At 41.7% G+C, this 18,999-nt stretch overlaps 1 protein-coding gene across 1 annotated transcript; it reads left to right on the forward strand.

Moving 5' to 3' along the window:
* Positions 1–825: 825 nt before the first annotated feature.
* Positions 826–18,934, forward strand: LOC140647505 (interferon-induced GTP-binding protein Mx-like). The gene is made up of 13 exons (XM_072852184.1): positions 826–1,056; positions 2,580–2,775; positions 3,735–3,872; positions 5,138–5,292; positions 6,936–7,074; positions 7,584–7,782; positions 8,550–8,628; positions 9,625–9,747; positions 10,555–10,696; positions 12,962–13,120; positions 14,034–14,110; positions 15,599–15,841; positions 18,532–18,934. The coding sequence occupies exons 1-13, from the start codon at positions 826–828 to the stop codon at positions 18,763–18,765; spliced, it is 2,115 nt and encodes a 704-aa protein (XP_072708285.1). The 3' UTR covers positions 18,766–18,934.
* The last annotated feature ends 65 nt before the right edge of the window (positions 18,935–18,999 follow it).

Raw genomic sequence — 18,999 nt, forward strand, 5'->3', positions numbered from 1 at the left:
GCCTCCAGTTTCTTCAGTCACTCAGAAAATATCTCAACAAAACTTTTACGTAAAGAAAAGCTGAAGAAGAATATAGAAAGTCTCCTAGTTTGCCCTTCTCTAACATTATGTCAAGCAAAGTCTGCTTTTTGGAGAGGGTTTTAAGCTGTAGAGGGCGGGGACTGAGATATTGAGCTTCTAAAATAGGTGTAAGACTTGCCTCTGACAACCGTTTCTACCACAAGAGAGGCAAGTTGGCTGCATAGCAGCCTATGGCTTGGTGTGTCCTGCTCTCATTGCCAGTCGCCCACCCATGTAGACCCTCCTTGTGCAGCCACACAGCCCTGTACTCCTCACCCCAGGTGACCGAAGTGAAGCATTCGCACACTCTCTCCAACCATGCCCAGCAGCTGCCATACTGACTGAGCTTCCCAAAACACCTTTCGACAAAATATTTTGTTGAGGAAAACTGGCTTTTTGCAAAAATTGGTGTAACTTCCCCCCTCCCCCCAAAAAAAATTCGTGTTTACTCTGTGGCAACTTCTTTTTTTGAAAACACAAAGAAAGCATAAGAGAGGTAGGGAGAAGTGGTTCAAGTCTATCCTCTGGAGAGCAATTTTAGTGATTTGAAAAGAGCTGTGGCACTTGATATCTACTGAGGGTTTGAATCTGTAAATAAAAGCAGTGTTTGATTTTCTCTGCTATGATCACTGTTTCAAGCTGGAGTCACTCACTGCCCCACGTTTGATTTCAGAAGCTGTACAAAAGATTGGTCGGACCAGACAGTAATCACTATTTAGTGAAGCACCTATGGATTTCCGTGGTAGGCCAAAAAATCAGCAGGCCATGGATAATAAGAGTGGAGCATTCAAGCAACCTTCTGAAAGAATCAAATTTCCCCCGAAGAAAGATATTTTTGCATCACCTTCCTTACAACCATTTTTAGAAGCTTTTGCAGTACCTCTCCCACCACCCTCAGAAGACGAAGGTCTTCTGATGTCGGAGAACGTGACTGAGAGAAAGCCTGACTATGAGCAGAAGGAGTTGAAGAAACAGTATTACAGAGAAGAGGACAAGGTAAGGCAAATACCAGAAGAGGGCATAGATCCTCCCCACTCTCACTCCTGTGTTTCACTTTGTGCCCCAAAATGAATCCCCTTGTCTCTTCGGGAAATCTGCACTTGTTAGGTCTAAGCAGAGGAGTACTTTTGGGATCAGGGCCAAGCAGTCATTTGTGTAACTAGGAAGATAGGTACCTGCAATTAATCTGCAGGCATAAAAAATGAGGTGTAAAAAATAGGATGGCAGCAACCAATTTAGTGTGCAGCGTGTATCTGTTTCATTGGTAACAATTAACAAATGTTGAACAGAGATCCTAAAATCTGAGATTTTTTACTTGAGGCTCTGCTACCTTCAACAGAAATACAAAGGAAGGTTCATAATAACCTGCGTTGAATATTTGACACTGAAAACAGATTGTTTTTAAGTCTGTGTCATAGTTAATGAAGTTCCTTGAGAATGGTTAGGATTTACTAGCTAGTAAACATCGTAATGAAGATAGTGGGGAGGGGTTACCAATAAGGTTTTAAAATACCTGCCTTCGGTAATGTGTGCTGTCTTTCTCATCCTGAAATAAAAATCTGCTCTGTTTGATTACATCTGGTTGATAGACATATTTTCAGAGGTGGCTTTCTTAGGCAAAGGTGATGGTGGGAAACTTCAATTTTTCTTTTCCAAAAATTGGGTATGAATGTGCCTCACCCACTAGAGTCTGTAAAATATTGGTGTTCTCAAAATTGCATTTCTAAATGCAGCAGTCAGACTGGAATGTGGAGAGATGAACAGGGAGAAGAAGCCAAGCTGATCTTTATACACTTTAGCTGGGCATATTTAACAGCAGGCAGACAAGTTCTGTAAAGGGCTGGAAATTATTTGGTTTGTTTTCATGAAAATGAAGAGTTTGTGTTAATATCTGGCACGTGTATCAAAACCAAAAAATGACAATAATCAGTCATTTAAAACAAATCACTCATATTCATCCCTTACCCTAGCCTAAAATGAGGCAAAGAAAGAAGAGCCACAACGATCTGAAAGATTTTAGCCACCTGGTAAGGATACTACAGCAGAATGCTTTCAGTGTCTGCACAAACTAAATCTTCAAAGTTCAAAACAAAGATTTAATAAGCTATTCTGTACTAAATTCTCTTACTACTGGGACTAGTCTTCATTTGCATACGTATACTTCGGTGCATCTGTACATGAGTGGAAGAAAATAGCAGTTATTAAAAAAGAATAAATTAACAAAGCACACTTAGTAGAGAGGTCTCATTTAACTCTTTACCTTCTCAGGATAGCTTACAAAGTTTGGTATTTTTACTAAAGATGGTCACTGAGCCAACCTCAACTGATTTTGTTGTATTTACAGACATTTGTTTATAACATGAAGGTGCAAGGATGCACGGTGATATGAAGTACAGCTTGGTGCCAGTACATAAGGTTTACTAGAGAATGATGAGCTGGAAAAGATGCCTAAAAGGGTTTTTTTTGTGGAAATAACTTATTTTAAAATTATGGAAAATTCATTGTAAGTTTAACTCTAGCAGGCAGCAGAACATACCTTATACAACCAATATGAGGAAAAGATCCGACCCTGCATTGATCTCATTGACAGCCTAAGAGCTCTCGGAATAGAAAAAGACATGGCTTTGCCTGCGGTCGCAGTGATCGGAGACCAGAGCTCTGGGAAAAGCTCCGTCCTAGAAGCCCTGTCTGGTATTGCTCTTCCTAGGGGCAATGGTAAGAATTCACCTTCTCAGGTTTTCACCTGAATTTCACTTTGATGAGGTGGAAGGGGTTTTTTTTTCTTTTTTTTTCTTTTTTTCTCTAGGTTTGGGTAACTCCATGACCGAGACTATATCTAAATTATGCCTTCTCAGCTCTGGTTTCCAGTAGAAGAAATGGATGTGCAAGTGGGGCACTGCAGGGTCACTCCAACAAGGCACATGTTCTGGGTCGTCAAGAGAGCAGGAGTAAGAAGAGTATAGTGTAGCGTAATGGCCCCAGACTGTGGGCAGACTGAAAGGTAGCATCAGCTGACTGTGCATTTCCCAGCAAAGAGCAGTGCAGCATATTATCGGTTTCACATGGAAGACTAGTTTTGAAATTTGCTTTTGGGGTTGGTTTGGGTTTTTTTTAACAAAATTTTCTTACAGATGATACCTTTTTTTGCCAAAAAAATGTACAAAGATCTTTACTTACAAACATGTGCCTTGGATGTTATTTAAGTCAGAGGTGATAGATTGTTGGAGGACTTTGCAGCTCAAGAAGATTCACTTTCCAGCTCTGTGTGTGTGTGTGTGTGTACATACACATATAAGTTCTGCAAATTCCGTATGAGTTGACAATACCATGTAGTCTTTCAGGCTGGACTTGAGGAAAAGGTTTTCATAGGATGTAGGTGGAGCACTGAAACAGGTCACCCAGAGAGGTGCGAATCTCCATCCTTGGAGGTTTGCAAGGCCAGACGTGGCTGGACAGAGCCATGGCCGACTTCATCTAGTGCCGGTGACAGCCCTACCCTGAGCGGGAAGCAGGAAGTCGGACGAGAGCGAGAGCCCTTTGGCAATGTCTCTTGGAACATTTCTGTGTCTCTGTGTGAAGTATTAGGCAACCCTGTGTACGCCACGCAGACTATGGCTGTGTATCATGCATAACAACCGCTGAGAGAGTTACCTCTGTCTTTGGAACTGCTGCAGGTATTGTTACTCGATGTCCCTTGGAACTTAAACTGAAAAGAATACCTGCGACCCAAGCATGGAAAGGGAAAATTTGTTACCGCAGCATCGGCATAGAGCTCCAGAATGCTTCTGAGGTGGAGAAAGCTATAAGAGACGGTGAGTTGTAACATATTCCCCTCTGATTTGGCTTGCTTAATCTCCTCTGAATCCTTTCTCCCTTTTTCTTAGGCTAAGCAGCAGTCCCCAGACTAACACAGTGATTGTAGCCATGAGTAACAGCAAGAGCTGAATTCAGAGCAGAAGAAGGTGGGGTAGCATAACATAACTCTCTCAAGAGAGTTGCACTACTTACTGCTTCAGTGGTGAAGATGATCCATGATGTCTGATAAAAGCTCAGGCCATGTCCTCAGCTGCGTGCTGTCTGCCTGCTTTGGGGAGGTTGTCTGTCAAATTGTAAACATGCAAAGCCCTAAATGGTTCCTGTCATCAGTTCAAAAGCTCAGAGAATGCTTGAGGTGTCTGTGGCTGGCAATCTTATGATTTTGGAGAAAATTTCAAGAAGGCAGAGTGGAGGGCATATAAAGCTTCTGCCAGCTGATGTGACCACAGCCCCAGTCACGGCCCTTCCCATGTCACAGCTTTACTTTTATGGTATTTCATGCTGTGCGAGGAAACATTTTTCTTACCAAGGGGCAGAAAGCACTTGCCCTAAATGTGAAAGTTGAATTGTCCTTATTTCCTTGACTAGCACAGCTCTACAACATTGTTATTTTTCCTAATGTTTTTTCATCAGCTTTTCAATATGTTATTTGAATATTTTCAATATATCCTTCCAAAAATGGCAAGCCAAGTGGTATGAGTCGATTAAGCTAATTACAGAGCTGAAAATCTCTCATGAGAATGACTACAGGGTTTCCTTGCTTCTCTGTGCTGTTTGCAGTTCAAGCATTATTGCCTTATAAGACTGGGACAAATTACTTGATCTCTCAACCTCTCTATCAAAATGTGAAGAATGTAGAATAACACCTATTTATCTTTCAAGGCATCCAAGGAGTAATTAATACCTACAAAGTGTCTTGATGCTGAGGAAGCGTTGCTACAACTGACCAGTATTTTATCTGATCACTTTCGTTGTGGTTTATTTACATGTGTTTTGTCTGCATATATGAGAGTTCATAAGCATATGCTCTGTAAAATATTATAATTCACATTCCAAAAGGATTCCATGTATCCACATATTGCATAATAATTTCCTTAAATTTTTGCATAAATGGATTTATGTGAATGGCTGGATCTGAAAAAAGCCAAGCCTAAAAGAAGTTTAGGTGGTAGTAGGTACTTTTCAAAGTTGTCGTGTTCAGCTTCGCTTTGATGCATTGTTTGAAGCTTGTATTCATTGCCTTGTTCTTTTCTCCTTGCAGCCCAGGATACTGTGGCTGGTACTAGAGGTGCCATTAGTGGAGAACTAATTTCCCTAGAAATTCAGTCTCCAGATGTCCCAGATCTGACACTAATTGATCTTCCTGGAATTGCCAGAGTAGCCATGGGGGATCAGCCAAAAGACATTGGGGAACAGGTAAAACTCAGTCTCATATGCCAACCTGTGCACAGGGTCACTTCTGTAACCTACCTCATATGCGAGCCTTTGCTGTAGGACGCTGGAGTTATTATGCTGGGCTTCTGAGCCAGCAGTAGAGCCACTCTAACAAACAGGCCTATTTTTCAGGCAAGGGATTGCCGATAGGATCAGTGAGGTCCAAGATCTCCTGTCTGCCCTGTCATGCAGGAGGGAGCTGCCCACATGAGCCATGAAGGAGCCACCTCCGGTGCCTTGAGACAGCCTACCCATGGCAGCACAGAATAACCTGGACACATGCACCCTGAACACAGTGCTGCCCCTGTGTCCCTTGGCTAGACCGCAGTCTGGAAGATAGATACATCCCAAAATGACTTGTCTCTTACCATGTCTGTGGATGTATTTGAAAAGGTGAATAGATCTGAGTTCTCGTAAGCTCTTCCGGAGCAAGGAGGCAAATTGGCCCTCTTACAGGTTCGTTGCTCAGTCATCCGTTACTTACAGAGCACATCAGAATCAGACCCGTCCTGGTTTTTCTCATCCCTTAAGGGATCCCAGCAGACCCTTTTTGAAGTAAACAGAATATGTGTTAAAGTGGAGGGGATCTCTACTCTTCCTCTGGCTGCTTTTAGAAGAAATGCTGGGGAATGCAAATAAAACTAGATGGACAAGGCCAGCTCTGAGGGTGATGTGCAGGAGGTGGGTGTATTGTTTCTCCCAAAATACCTTTAAATAGGAACTTGGGAAAAGAGTAGCCCAAACTAAACTAGACTACTCAACAAAAATGTGACAAGAATGGATTGCCTGGGCTTTACTCTCTGGGAGAAGAGTAATTTCATTTCACAATTAGATAGTAATCTTTCTATTGTATTCAGAAGAAAGCAGCAGAAGTTACATGATCCACAAATTTCCATCATCCCCAGCTGCCTGCATGCTTCAGAGATGGAGGCTATAGTATTGTAGCATGTCAGAAATTGGGATGGATGGGAAGTAGAAAAGAGAGGCACCTTCACGAAAACTCAGAAAAAAAAGAGTTAACTTACTTCACTATAAGCACAATAGAGCTGTGTGAACCTTTTGCAATACAACACAAACTATGAGAAACCTTTAGTTTGATGTTGAAACATAGAAACAACACCAACTAGATGTCTTGTGCAACTTGGGTTTTGGGTTTTTTTTTTCACAAATACTCCACTGAAATATAAGCCAAAGACATTTGCTCTCCTTTCACAGTTACAAATTTGAGATTTATCAGCATAATCTAGCTTGCTGTCTTTCCATAAGTATGTACCTAGACATCAGAACTTGTTTTTCTTACATGTGATTATTTATGAAATGTTTTTAATATTTCCATAATCAAAGATTATATGCATGAGAGGTTAAACTTTACATCATTTTCAGGACAGGCATAACAACAGTCTGGTCTCATTCATGCTAGATGTTTGGATTAATCTTGACACAGGAAAAGAGGCTGCATTCTTCTGCTGACCCATTTCCATGCCATCCTTTAGCATGTAATACTATCCTCAGTATATGTGACATTTAGTGTCATCAGACAGTGGCTCGTATTGCTAGAAATGGTCACATCCTACATGCAAGCATCTGATTTCACTGAACTTCATTACTGCTGTATTGTATTGCAGATCAAAATGCTACTTAAAAAAATTATTGGCTGCAAAGAGACACTCAATTTGGTAGTGGTGCCATGTAATGTGGATATTGCAACAACAGAAGCACTGAAAATGGCTCAAGAGGTGGACCCCAGTGGAGAAAGGACACTAGGTGAGGCAATTTTTAAGCTACAAGTTGAAGAGCAGTGTAAATCTTTTTTTCTATGAAGGTCTGATGTTCTGTATTCCACACCAGATCTGTGAAATTAGCTACAAGAAGAAGGGAAAAAAAAAAAGAAAACAGCATAAATAAACTATTTACAAAGCTTGAGATGGTCCAGTAGCTCTAAGAATCCCTCGATTTTGAGTCTTGCTGGCATTCATGTTATGAATAATTGGAAATTGAAAATCTCAGAGTTATTGTCAGGAAAGCTTTGCTGCTGCCTGTTAAAAAAGGTTTGCAAGGCAAAAGGTGTGGTGGGAGGCCAACTTTAGAGCAAATTTTACAGTGCAAAGCCCAGGAGCTGAGAGCTTTCAAGGAGAAAGAAAACAAAACGAAGAGAAGTTGCTTTATAAAACACGGTACAGAGTGTTCCCGCTCTGGTGGCGGGGTGTCCTACTGCAACTCTCCCACCTTTAACTTCTGCACTCAACTAACTTTCTCTTTGGGTAACTTCACAGGGATCCTCACAAAACCCGACCTGGTGGACAGAGGAACCGAAGAGTCTATCGTTAACATAATACGAAACCGCGTCATCCCCCTCAAAAAAGGTTACATGATCGTGAAGTGTCGTGGGCAGCAGGACATCCAGAGCAAACTGTCCTTGGCCACTGCAATCCAGCAGGAAAGAAAATTCTTCGAGACTCACAAATATTTCAGGTACTTCTCGCAGAAAGGACCGAATCAAAAACATATTACGGTCACTTCAAAGCTTCCTGTTGACTTGCTGAGATTTAAATTAGGGTTACAAAAGGTATTAATTATACTCGCTATTTCTCATTGCCCATGTAGTGTTGCATTCCAGTAAGCCAGAAGAATTTTACATGTCAAATAAACTTTTAAAATGTATTTTGGATGCAAGTTCAATACATATCTCTCCTTAACCCTGGGAGAAGTGCAATGAACTTCCAAAGTTCAGAACAGTCCCAAAAAATTCAAGTTAAGCATCTGAGCACTTCAAGTCAAGCACTGAAGTATTTCTATTCATTGGAAAACATGGTGAAACTCAGCGTGAGAAAGGATACTGCCTGTGCTGAGGGCACAGATTTCCTCAGAAGATGACTCAACAGCAAATTAATCATAATATAAAAAATGGCAGGTGAAAAGGGTTTTGAATCAGTGTACTTCACACATGCAGAAACAATACAGCAGCACATTAATCTGCTGTTAGGATTTGCTATTTTCAGATTCTTCTCTGTTTCCCTTTGCTTAGCCAGTAGTAGTAGCTGTCAAACAACTCTTGCATAAAAGCCATGGTGCCCAGAGAGTCCTGGGCTGCTGCTGCATCTGTACTAGCACTCCCCAGAGGGCCCTTTCTTTACTCAATTTGTGTCGTTGAACCAGTGAAAACAGAGCAGAGCATCAGTGCTGCCTCCTTGCCCTGCACCCACGGTTGATCCAAAACCACCTTTTCCTCTTTTTTGCAGCATTCTTCTGGAAGAAGGAAGGGCTACTATCCCTCATCTGGCAGAGAAGCTCACAAATGAACTTGTGAGACATATTATTGTAAGTAACAGAGGTGCCATACTAAGCTGTTTGTATTAGTTACTCTCTAAAAAAAGTTCAGCCCTTCAACCTTGGATTGCAATTGATTGCAACTGGATTGCATCTTTATATGCATAGATAGTACTTAATTATCTTTCAATCTGGCAACCCAAGAACAAATTGAACTGAGAGTTAGAGGTAAAGAAACCCATGCTCTGTCCTCAGATTTGCCTTTAAGCTGAAGATTGACAATAGGCAAATCATATCATCTACTTGTGACTCATAACTCCGGCCTTTTCAATGGCAGCCATGGTATTTCTTTTTGTTTGTTAAAGAGTGTTGATTGATTGGGTGACAAGTTACTGCTATGAACTTACTAAAACACAATAATTTCTATTTAACTGAAAATGTCTTCAAAATCTCAAGTAAGATCTAACTGTTTTATTATATTACTATACTAATCGAAGTATATTGGGTTTTTAATTTTATATACATATATCTGTAAGTAATATATCTTATTCTATTAAGGGAAAATGCTAAAATACAGGAAACCTCTAAATTCAGTCCTGAAGGAGGAAAAAAAAAGTATTTATGTAACCTTACATAAAATAAGCAACTAAACAGCTGTGTTCTATCAGGTATTTATCAGGAATGGATGGGTCAGTACATTCCCTGCATCACCACTTCCCTGGCGCAACCTGTGAGGATGTAGTTTTTGGCTCACTGTAGGTGAAATGTTGCCCTAAACTGCAGCTACTCTACCTGCCTCGCAGTGAGGTCCAGCCTGATTTCTCAGAGATATCCTAGACCCCTGCCTTCTCTCAATAAGGGCCGTATTTGTACCTCCATGCTATCCCACTGTCACATGTGGGATGCAAGAACAGCCAGCTCTTGGACTTCTAAGAGCAGCAAAGATCATGTGCAAGTGTAGGTCACTCTTACAGGGATTTTGTTTTCCTTCTAAAATCAGACATGTTCAACCTACCTAAATGTTCTCCTTGACTGTCTACCCCACAGAAAACTTTGCCAACACTAGAGAACCAAATACGTGAGGTGCTCCAAAAAACGTTACAGGAGGTACAAAAGTATACAAGAGGCACACCCACAACAGAGTCTGAGAAGCTGATTTTCCTCACAGATGTAAGTATCAACATTGGTTTGGTCATGGAGCAGAGCGAGGAGGTAAATGTGGGAGAAAAAGAGCAAACCATCAGCATGGACCACCAGGAAGCTTGTGGTATCTGTCACTGAAGTGTTTTGAGAGTATCATAGACAAACCTCTGGCAGGAATATATAATACCTGCAAAAATAATTGACCACAGGAGCTCATGACCCCTTCTAGAAATTTTTTTCCTGTGATTATGTGACAGGAGAACTGAACAACAACTCGGTTGATCGGTCAAAATCAAGCATCTCAGAGAGGGAAAACTTACACTCCTGCCTGCCTGACATTTTGAAGGGGTTTCATTGTTTACAGCACTCATAAGATTAAATGCATTCCTGATATCAAAATACGGTTTGCAAGTCCATCTAAGTAAGTGTCTCATCTTGGGGAGCTAATCCCTCACAGTAAGCTTTCGGCAGGCCAGCAGAGGTGTTATGAAGGCTCATCAGCCTTCAAAGACTTCATACAAGTCTGGTCAAATAGAATTTAGTAAATGGTTCTAAGAGTCCACAGGAAAAACCAAACCAAAACAAAACACTACACAACAAAACAAAGCAAAACAAAACAAAAAGAGTATCAAGTTTGTTCTCCTCTAGCTGTGCTGGTTTTGAAAAAAAAACCCACAGGAGTTAAGAGCATAAAAGATGTAAGGAAGGGATGTTTTCAATTAACCATGTACCTGCTTTAACGTCAAACGACTGCAGATTTACTTAACATATGCAAGTTAGTCTGAAGAAATGAAACTCTACTACATTGCTTGTTTGTTCTTTAATTCATTACAGTTGATCAAACTCTTTAATCAAGACATCTCTCAGACAATGTATGGAGAGGAACAGTTGTTTGGAAGTGAAATCAGACTGTTTACAAAAATCCGCAGAGAGTTTCGAACATGGGGAGTGATTCTCCTAGAGTGTGCTGCAAGGGGTAAGCATAGAAAACCATCACTTCCAGCTGACCTGAGATTCCATTCCCTTGCTTTTAAATCCAGACATAGCATCATCAACAGGTTGGTTTCAAGAAAGTGAAAAACAAGAATCTAGGAGCATTCATCTGTTGTAGTGTTAGGCAAGTTATGCTTCGGTCCTTGGAGACAAAGACCCAGCTTGCATTAAATGCTGTCATTATGGAGAGATTAGTGGAAGTCTCTCTTCTCCCAGCAAAGCAATAAATTCAAGACTGTGGACCCTGGCACAGAATTGGTTGGTGATTCTCTGAACCATTCTTCTAAATAAGAGCAACAAAAGCAACACCAACACTAATTAATTAATTCATAATAATAATAACAACAATAACAACAACAATAATAATAGAATTATAACAAATTTCTTATATAGTTATTATTATTATTACTGTTGTTGTTTGAGAATTCTGGTCTTTTTTGTTCTACTTTAGCTCTGATTTAAGGGGTGGAGAAAGCAATTCTGAGTCTGAAATAACCACAACCTTGTAAAGAGTACCCCTTTCTGTGCATCACCCACCTTGCTGATTGCTTAACTGAACTCAGTTCTCAACTGAGGCGTAGAGTGATACACACAGACTGAACTCTGCTGTACACTCAACATCTTTTGCAGCACCTTTTTCACATCTTTCAGAGACCCCGTCGTTTGCTCTTAGAGATGAAATAGCATCAGCTACCAGTCAAGCAGTAGCTCTTGAAACAAGTTATTTTAGTCTTTGATGCACATCTATGTCAACATCACTAGTGACTCTAAAATGATAGCTACAAATAGGCTGCAAAGGTGCCGTCAGCCAGAGACAAATATATGTATATATATGCATATGCGTGAAGAGAGACAGACAGACAGACATTGCTGTATGTCAATGTCTCTTACGTCCCACCCATGAAGTGCCAAGCCAATCAACATGATTTTATGGAGAGGAATAAGAGAGTATGACAATGAAGGCATGAAGAAATAGATGTAAAAACGGCAGAAAGCACTAGCAGAAGGATGCAGCTTCTTCAGAGGACAAAGAGCAACTGAGCTGCAGAAGATACACAAGGCATCACATGGCAGCTGAACCACAGTGGGAAATCCTCTGGGCACTTTCAGGTTATCCCCATTGATTCAAACTAATACGTCTGACTTCACAACAGAATCAGGGTAGCAGCATACAGCAGCTCTTACAACAGCACAGCTCTTGCTGACTATATGCTGCCCCAAAATCATGTGTACATATGCTCAGGTGAAGTATTTACATGTGCAGCAGAGTAAGTTCACTTACATATCTTGAAAACTAGAGGTAGCTTTAGTGAGCCCTTCCTCAACAAAAATCATTGTTACCAGCCACTGCTAGGATTTCTGAAGGTACATCATTGCATGTCAGATGATTCTGTTTAACTTCCGCTTTCTTATGAGGAATGAAAGTACTAAAAAATAGCAGATACTCTGGATACTTGAAGTCTTGAACTTTCTGTTGTGAAACTGATAGATGTTCTCGTGGCCATGTTACAGCTTTGTACTACCATAACTGTACAGGTACGTTTTCAGACTCTGGACTCCACATCTACTTCTGTCTTTTCTTTTTCCTTTTTTTTTTTTTTTTTGTTATTATCCAGCCATGGACTCATATATCTGACTGTTAGAATTGAATGCATTCATGGCTTGACTTCTACTTTCACATGTGTACTGGATCCATGATTCACAAATTTGCCCCCAAAACAGGGCAATTTCAAAACACTTAGAAACACATCTTTGCCTGAATATGTAAACCAGTTCAAAGGGATATACCTCATTTAAGATGGCAAATTCCTATATTTTCAACAAAGAAATATTGACTGTGATATCTGAAATAAAAATAGCTAGTCAACAGTAGATTCCCTGGAATAAGACTGTTCGGAGAGTTTGGGGTTTTGTTTTGTCCTGAGTTTTTTAAAACTCAGAAGTGACTGGTAATGGCCACTTCTGTGAAGGTAGCAATTCCAAGAAGAACCAGTATTTTTGAGCCCTATCATAATTTCTGGATTGCTTTCTGTTAGTTACATGTTTGATCCAGTGTGTGAGACAGCTCAGTCACTGAGCAACAGTGTGTGTTAGCTCAGTTCTCTAGTAACGGTATTGCTTGAAAGATCGGCTCAGTAGTTGTTCTTCTCAAGAGCATTTCAAAGAGGAGAAATAGACTTCCTTCTTCAATCTGAAATTCGTAAATAGAGTGAATTAGTAGTAAAGCAATGTTCTTTTACTATTACAGGTAAAAAAAATGTACCCAGTAAAGTGTGGAAATATGAAGACCAGTATCGTGGCCGGGAGTTCCCAGGCTTTACCAATTACAGGACATTTGAGGACATTGTAAAAGAGCAAATCCTAGAACTGGAGGTGCCAGCCATTGAGATACTGAACAATGTGATCGGTACGTCTCACAGGCCACATGAGGCTGTCGTGTGGGGGACACTGATGTGCCTGACAAATTTTTTTCCAGGATAAGCCGACGTTCTCACTGTTGGAGCAAGAGCTCCAGCCAGGATACTTCAGAGTGGGGAAGTGAATCTGATTCAGCCTGGGGGCTTGCTTCTTCTCTGCAGCCTCCAATCTCTACGTGTGGTCTCCAGCATTTGTTAATACTTTTCCCAGTGGCTGGTGGAAGGGAGTTAGAAAGTAACTATAATAAATAACACAGTAAAGAATTAGTATAGTAGAAGGACCTGGTGCCAGCCAAGCGGCTTGGTATTCCCAAGCCCAGGGAGTGGCATTCACAAACCTGAACTGGGAACCCAGCTTCTTTGCCAGTTCTTTGCATGACGTTGTATGTATTATACAGTGACTGCTGGGGCTCGGGAAAAGGGTGCACAGTTCATCCAGTAAAAAGCACCCAAGGAAAAAGTAGGTCATGATCCTGTCTCTCCTATGTTTGCCTTAGAAGGCAGCTATGGCGTCTGTGCCAGACTCAGTGCTCTGTATCGTGTGCACTAGCCCCTCTTCCTGGGGAGGCCACTCAGGGCGTGAGATGCAGATGTGCTTACATGGCCAAGTGGTGGCACATCTGGTCAGACGCAGCTGCAAGCACAGAAATCGCTTTGTCAAAGAAATCTCCATGATATTCAATCTCTCAGGTGTTAAGTGGTTACAGGAGGTCTTTAATGGCTCACACTCTTGGGCCTAGAAATTTAAATTCCTACTTGTTTGTGTTGGTCATAAAGGCATAGTGGATCAGTACAGCTGCTCAGCTATTTCTGGATGAATACAGAAAATGAGTAGTTTTCCCACGTGTCATATTAATAATGGCTTAAATACCTGACTATTTTTTCTGTCTGTTCTTCCTTTAGGACTCGTTGAAGAGAAATTTGTGGAAGTCACTAGAAAGCATTTTGCTAATTTTCACAATCTAAGCAGAACTGCTAAGGTGAGGCACTACCTATAACCTGACATAAGACAAGAGCAAGACAGAATGGCATTTGTAAATACAGCCATGCTTACAGTACCTATCCCATTGCATTACTCTTATGCAAGCATGGAATTTCTTGCAGGCCTACGGTTTTTATAAAATAAGGGAGAGCTTGAAAATGATAGCATGTTTGTAATAGCACTAATGAAAGTGCATTTTGTCCTTCGGTACAACTTTGACAAGATCTAAAACACATTGCTCATTCATTCTGGTCACATTCTTGATGCATACAACACAATGCAAAGAAAACCTGGTATGGCTGCCTTGAAGAGTTTATTATTAATTTCAAATTTAAGTCCTGCATGTGGGTAGCCTCAGAGCAGTAAACAGTGCTTTTCCCTCTCTGAAAGGCAAGCCAGGGTGTTAGCCAGTGCAGGAATCTCATCTTTGATAAAAGGGAGCAGCAGCAGACAAGCCAAAAATCATTAAACTATGAAAGAGTTAGAAGATGACTGTTCACAGTTTGGGGGATTGCGTGTTTTCGGGTGGAGTTAAATGGTATGGATGTCATTGAAGGCCTTTTCTCAGAAAGAGCTTTGATGAATTGATGAGAAGCAATGCTGGACAGCCAGGAAGCAAAGTCCGCTCACAGGGTACTGCTTAAAAAGGAAATTCAAAGGCAAATGTGAGTGACATAGATGGTTTGCTATTTGACTTGCATGGCCAAACCCTACTGAGCTCCCAGAACAACCAGACAACAAGCAAATAAGCTATTTCAGCCAAACACAGAGGTGTTTAGGGAGAGCCTTTCGGCATAACATGGTGAGAGGAATGAAGAGGGAGGAAGTTCTGGTAGACACTGAAGATGAGAAAAAAGATGGGATGCTTTCTTAGGCATGCCAGGAAAGCATTTTAAGGGAATTTGTGGATGACCGAGGGAACTTTGCTGCCCCCACAGCCTGTTAGCTGGAAGTATCAAAAAGGCCAGAAAGCATCAGATTACTGCAATAAAAGCTCCAGACAATGAAGGGTTAGACAGGGTTGCTTTGCTGACAACAGATAGGAGACTGTGGTTTTTGAGAAGGGCAGGAGGGGCAATGGAGTTCACATCAGTGCCTGTTGTCACTGCCTACTGCAAGAGGGAGACACAAACAAAATGCATGCAAAAACCGAGGACAGGCTGCAGGCTGAACTCATGGCTGGCTATTGCTGCTTGTTCCCATCAACCTTCTATTTTCCTTTGGGGTCCAAGCACCAGGTTTCGACTGATCCCACTCGTGTTTACGGAGGGGACAAAACTGCCACGTTTTCATGCTCTTTCACAGCAGAGGAACCAGAATCTAAAGCATTACTCCATGTTCCCAAGAGCCGGTCTGGGATTAGACAGTGCTGCAGAGAGGACTGTTGGACGCTGTGCCCACCTTGCCATTCCCTGGGGACACTGCTAAGCACCAGCACCTTTGCAAAGGAAGCAAATGTCTGAGAACTTGTTCTTTTCTTTCCTAGGCCAGAATTGAAGACATTAGAGAGAAACAAGTAGCAGAGGCTGAAAGACAAATCTGGACCCAGTTTAAAATGGAGAGAATTGTATACTGCCAGGATGACCTTTACATTAAGGATTTAAAGTCTGCTAAGGTGGAAAACACTACCAAAGCTGGCAATGCGAAAGAGTTGCAGGCTGGATCTGTTTTCAATCAAGAGCCCACCTTTGTCCAGGAAATGGTTTCTCACACAAAGGCCTATTTCGATGTGAGTTTACAGACTATGATACAGCAGTTCTTCTGCACCCTGAACGCTATAACGTATACCCCTCATCCAGATCTCGCTGTAGTCAGTATGAGGCTTGCCTGCAATACTACTATTATGCAAGGAATAGTAGCCAGGGGGTATAAGCATGTTGTCCGGATACACGTACAGCTTCTGTACGAATTAATCAGAGCTTCTGACCAGTGATGAAAATGCCAGGACAAAGCTGGTCTGACGGGCTGTGTCAGCACAGTCACTGGGGAGAAGTAGTTGCACACCGCAGGATATGGTGATTAGAAAAGCCTGCAGGTTGTTAAAATGACAGCTGGCTCCTAAATCACTTGTTAGCTATGCCCCAGCCTGGCATGGCTCCCTGCTGCGGCTGCCCCTTGCTCAGGGAACACGCCATCGGCAAGTGAGTCCTCTTCTCACCCTCCTCCAGCCTTTCATGGAGAAGGGGGTGACTCCCTGCTGCCTACACAGCCCCATGCCAGTACAATGCTCTCTCGCTAGCTTTCCTATGGGGACAAGTGTTGGGGGAGGAAAGGACAGTCACCAGCATGGAGGAGAGGATAGGATGGGGAAGAGCCCTTGGCCCTGTAATTAGAAGTTATTGATATTCAGTTGATGGTAAGCCGTCCTCTCCAGCAAAGGAAGCAACAGTCCTAGGATTGCTTTCCCCACTGCAACTTCGTCTCACGGTTTTCAAATAACACTAGTTTCCACAAGCTTAACAACATTATGTACAGCACTTTGGTGTCTGGCACAGCGTCTGAAAGCTCAGGTCAGCTCAGGTCAGCCTCAAGCCCCTCTGCATATTCCTGCTGCCAGCAGAAAGTGGTGTCAGTGCCTTGCAGTCAGATCCTAAATTAATGCAGCAGGAGGAGCGATAATAAAACGTTAAGTTAAAATGAATTCGGCTATCCGTAGAGATCAGAGTGCGTATGCTGTATTGCAGATAGCTCCATAGAAGTTGTCTCTGAAGACAAATGGGATGTTTTAACAAAGGATCATGTTAAAAAAAGACAGCAAAGAGAACATGCAGTATCGGGATTTGCTTTTGATCTTTGTTTTGTAAAACTCCCTCAGAAAGCAACAAGTTCAATATTAACAATGCAGTAAGGTAGGTAGCAGCTCACCTTGAATTTCAATAGCAAAGTTTTGACAGATTCCTGAAATTAAATGTTCAGGCTGCTCAGGCTGATGGAGCGAAAACCATCGGCTTTCAGAGAACAAGAGACAAAGGCAGAACTGCATAAGTTCTTCCCTCGCACCTTGCTATACTCTGCTGTAATACAAATGTCTTAGATGCTAGTTATACATTTTTTTAAATGCCCTAAGCACCATTTTCAATGATAACAAATGCCAGGGCATATATCTCCATGGGACTTATGCAAGGCCAAATACACTTTGAATGAGATAGAAGCTCTTAAGTGTCCATGCACTTTGAAAATGGCATGCATGAATCTGTGTCACCTATGGCAGGACTGTCAAGGTTCTGATAGAGTTTGGCTCCAGAAAAACACCCATATTTAAAGCACGTAAGGTCTCTCCCGACATGGTCAGTAGTGCCTAGAGAATACATAGGCTCAGTAAGTGCTTTAGCTGACTCAGACGAATTGCTTGCTATTGACTAGATCTCTGCGAACTAGAAAGAAAAACTAAACATCTAGTCTTAGGTATTTTTCAGCTTGAGCTCAGCCCCATCCTTGTACACGAAAGATTTGCAGCCACTGAGCTCCAGAGGTATCTAAAGCCAGAAACACCTTAGACTTCCCTGGAAATGGACTGCCTAAACCCTGTAGGACCTACAAATCAAATGTGCCGCTACCTGGTCTTCCCACTGCCATTTTCAACTCAGGTGCCACAAAAAGAAAGGAAGACAGCACCTCTCTCAATTGCAGCCAGTCATTCAGGTGTAAGTGCACCAAGAGGGCTGGCGGCAGCTCCGTCCCAGCGTTGGAGAGGTTTTGAACCTCCCGTTGCCCAAGAACACCAACTAAGCCCCCAAGCCCTGCAGATGTCTCTGGGCAAAGGGCCCCACAAGCTCTTCTAGGTCAATCTGTTTCAATTTGCATAAATAACTAGACCAGATAGTTTGTCAGGTTAGACAGAAAATTACCTCACTGAGATATCAGTAGATGTAATGTAGGCACAGTCTAGTCTCACTGTTGCGGAGGACATTTTCCCTTAAGGCTAAAGCTTACTCCAAAGCTGTCTTACACTGAAAAGGACAACCACGTCAGAAATACCATCTGAATACAGGGATTTACGACCTTTGGGAAAAATCACTGTTTGATTTCTGGTACCATAAGGGATTGGTAGTGTTCAGAGAAGACAGGTTTGATGCCAGAAATTGTTCACAAGTACTATTCATCAGGTATGTCCCCGTCTAACTCTTACCAATGATAGCTGGTGGAGCTAAGCAGGGAACAGCCTGCCTTGGGTTTAGTTTGCTGAGAGAAAAAAGCAACAGCTGACATTCCCATAACTCTTAATTTTTAGATCTTTAGGAACAAAGGAGACTAATGGCAAACATTTTTTAGTTCCTAGAAGCACTCACTTCTTGAACAGTAACTCAATACAACATTTTAAAAACGTGCTGTCACTTCTTACCAGATTACTTATAGCCCCTTCCTTTTTTAGTCCCTTTTGGGAAACAAATCTTCTGCCTTTTTTTCCCCTTCTTGCAGGGAGCAAGTAAACGCCTCTCCAATCAGATACCTCTGATCATCCTGTCTTCTGCCCTTCATGACTTTGGGGATAACTTACAGACTTCAATGTTGCACCTTTTGCAAGAAAAAGACAAATTAAACTATTTCCTTGAGGAGGACAGTGAAGCTGCTAAACGTAGGACCTACCTCAGCCAACGAGTTAATCGTCTCACCAAAGCCTGCCAGTACCTGAGAGACTTCACCTCACTGTAGATTTCTTCATTTTTCAGAAGTATGCTTCTACTCTTATTTTCTAGCATTATTGAAGAACTTTGTAAAATCCCCTAAAAATGTAATGTCAGCACAGACCTTTAACACTCATTTCTAGTGTTCAGTTCTGCTTTATTTTCCATAACTAGTTATATGCAAACACCTACCCATATATAAAGTGCTCCACTGAGGGAGCTGTGATTACATAAATGTTATCCCATTTTTAAACATTTGCTT

This window comes from Ciconia boyciana, chromosome 1, assembly GCF_034638445.1.
Source record: "Ciconia boyciana chromosome 1, ASM3463844v1, whole genome shotgun sequence".
Taxonomy (NCBI): Eukaryota; Metazoa; Chordata; class Aves; order Ciconiiformes; family Ciconiidae; genus Ciconia; species Ciconia boyciana.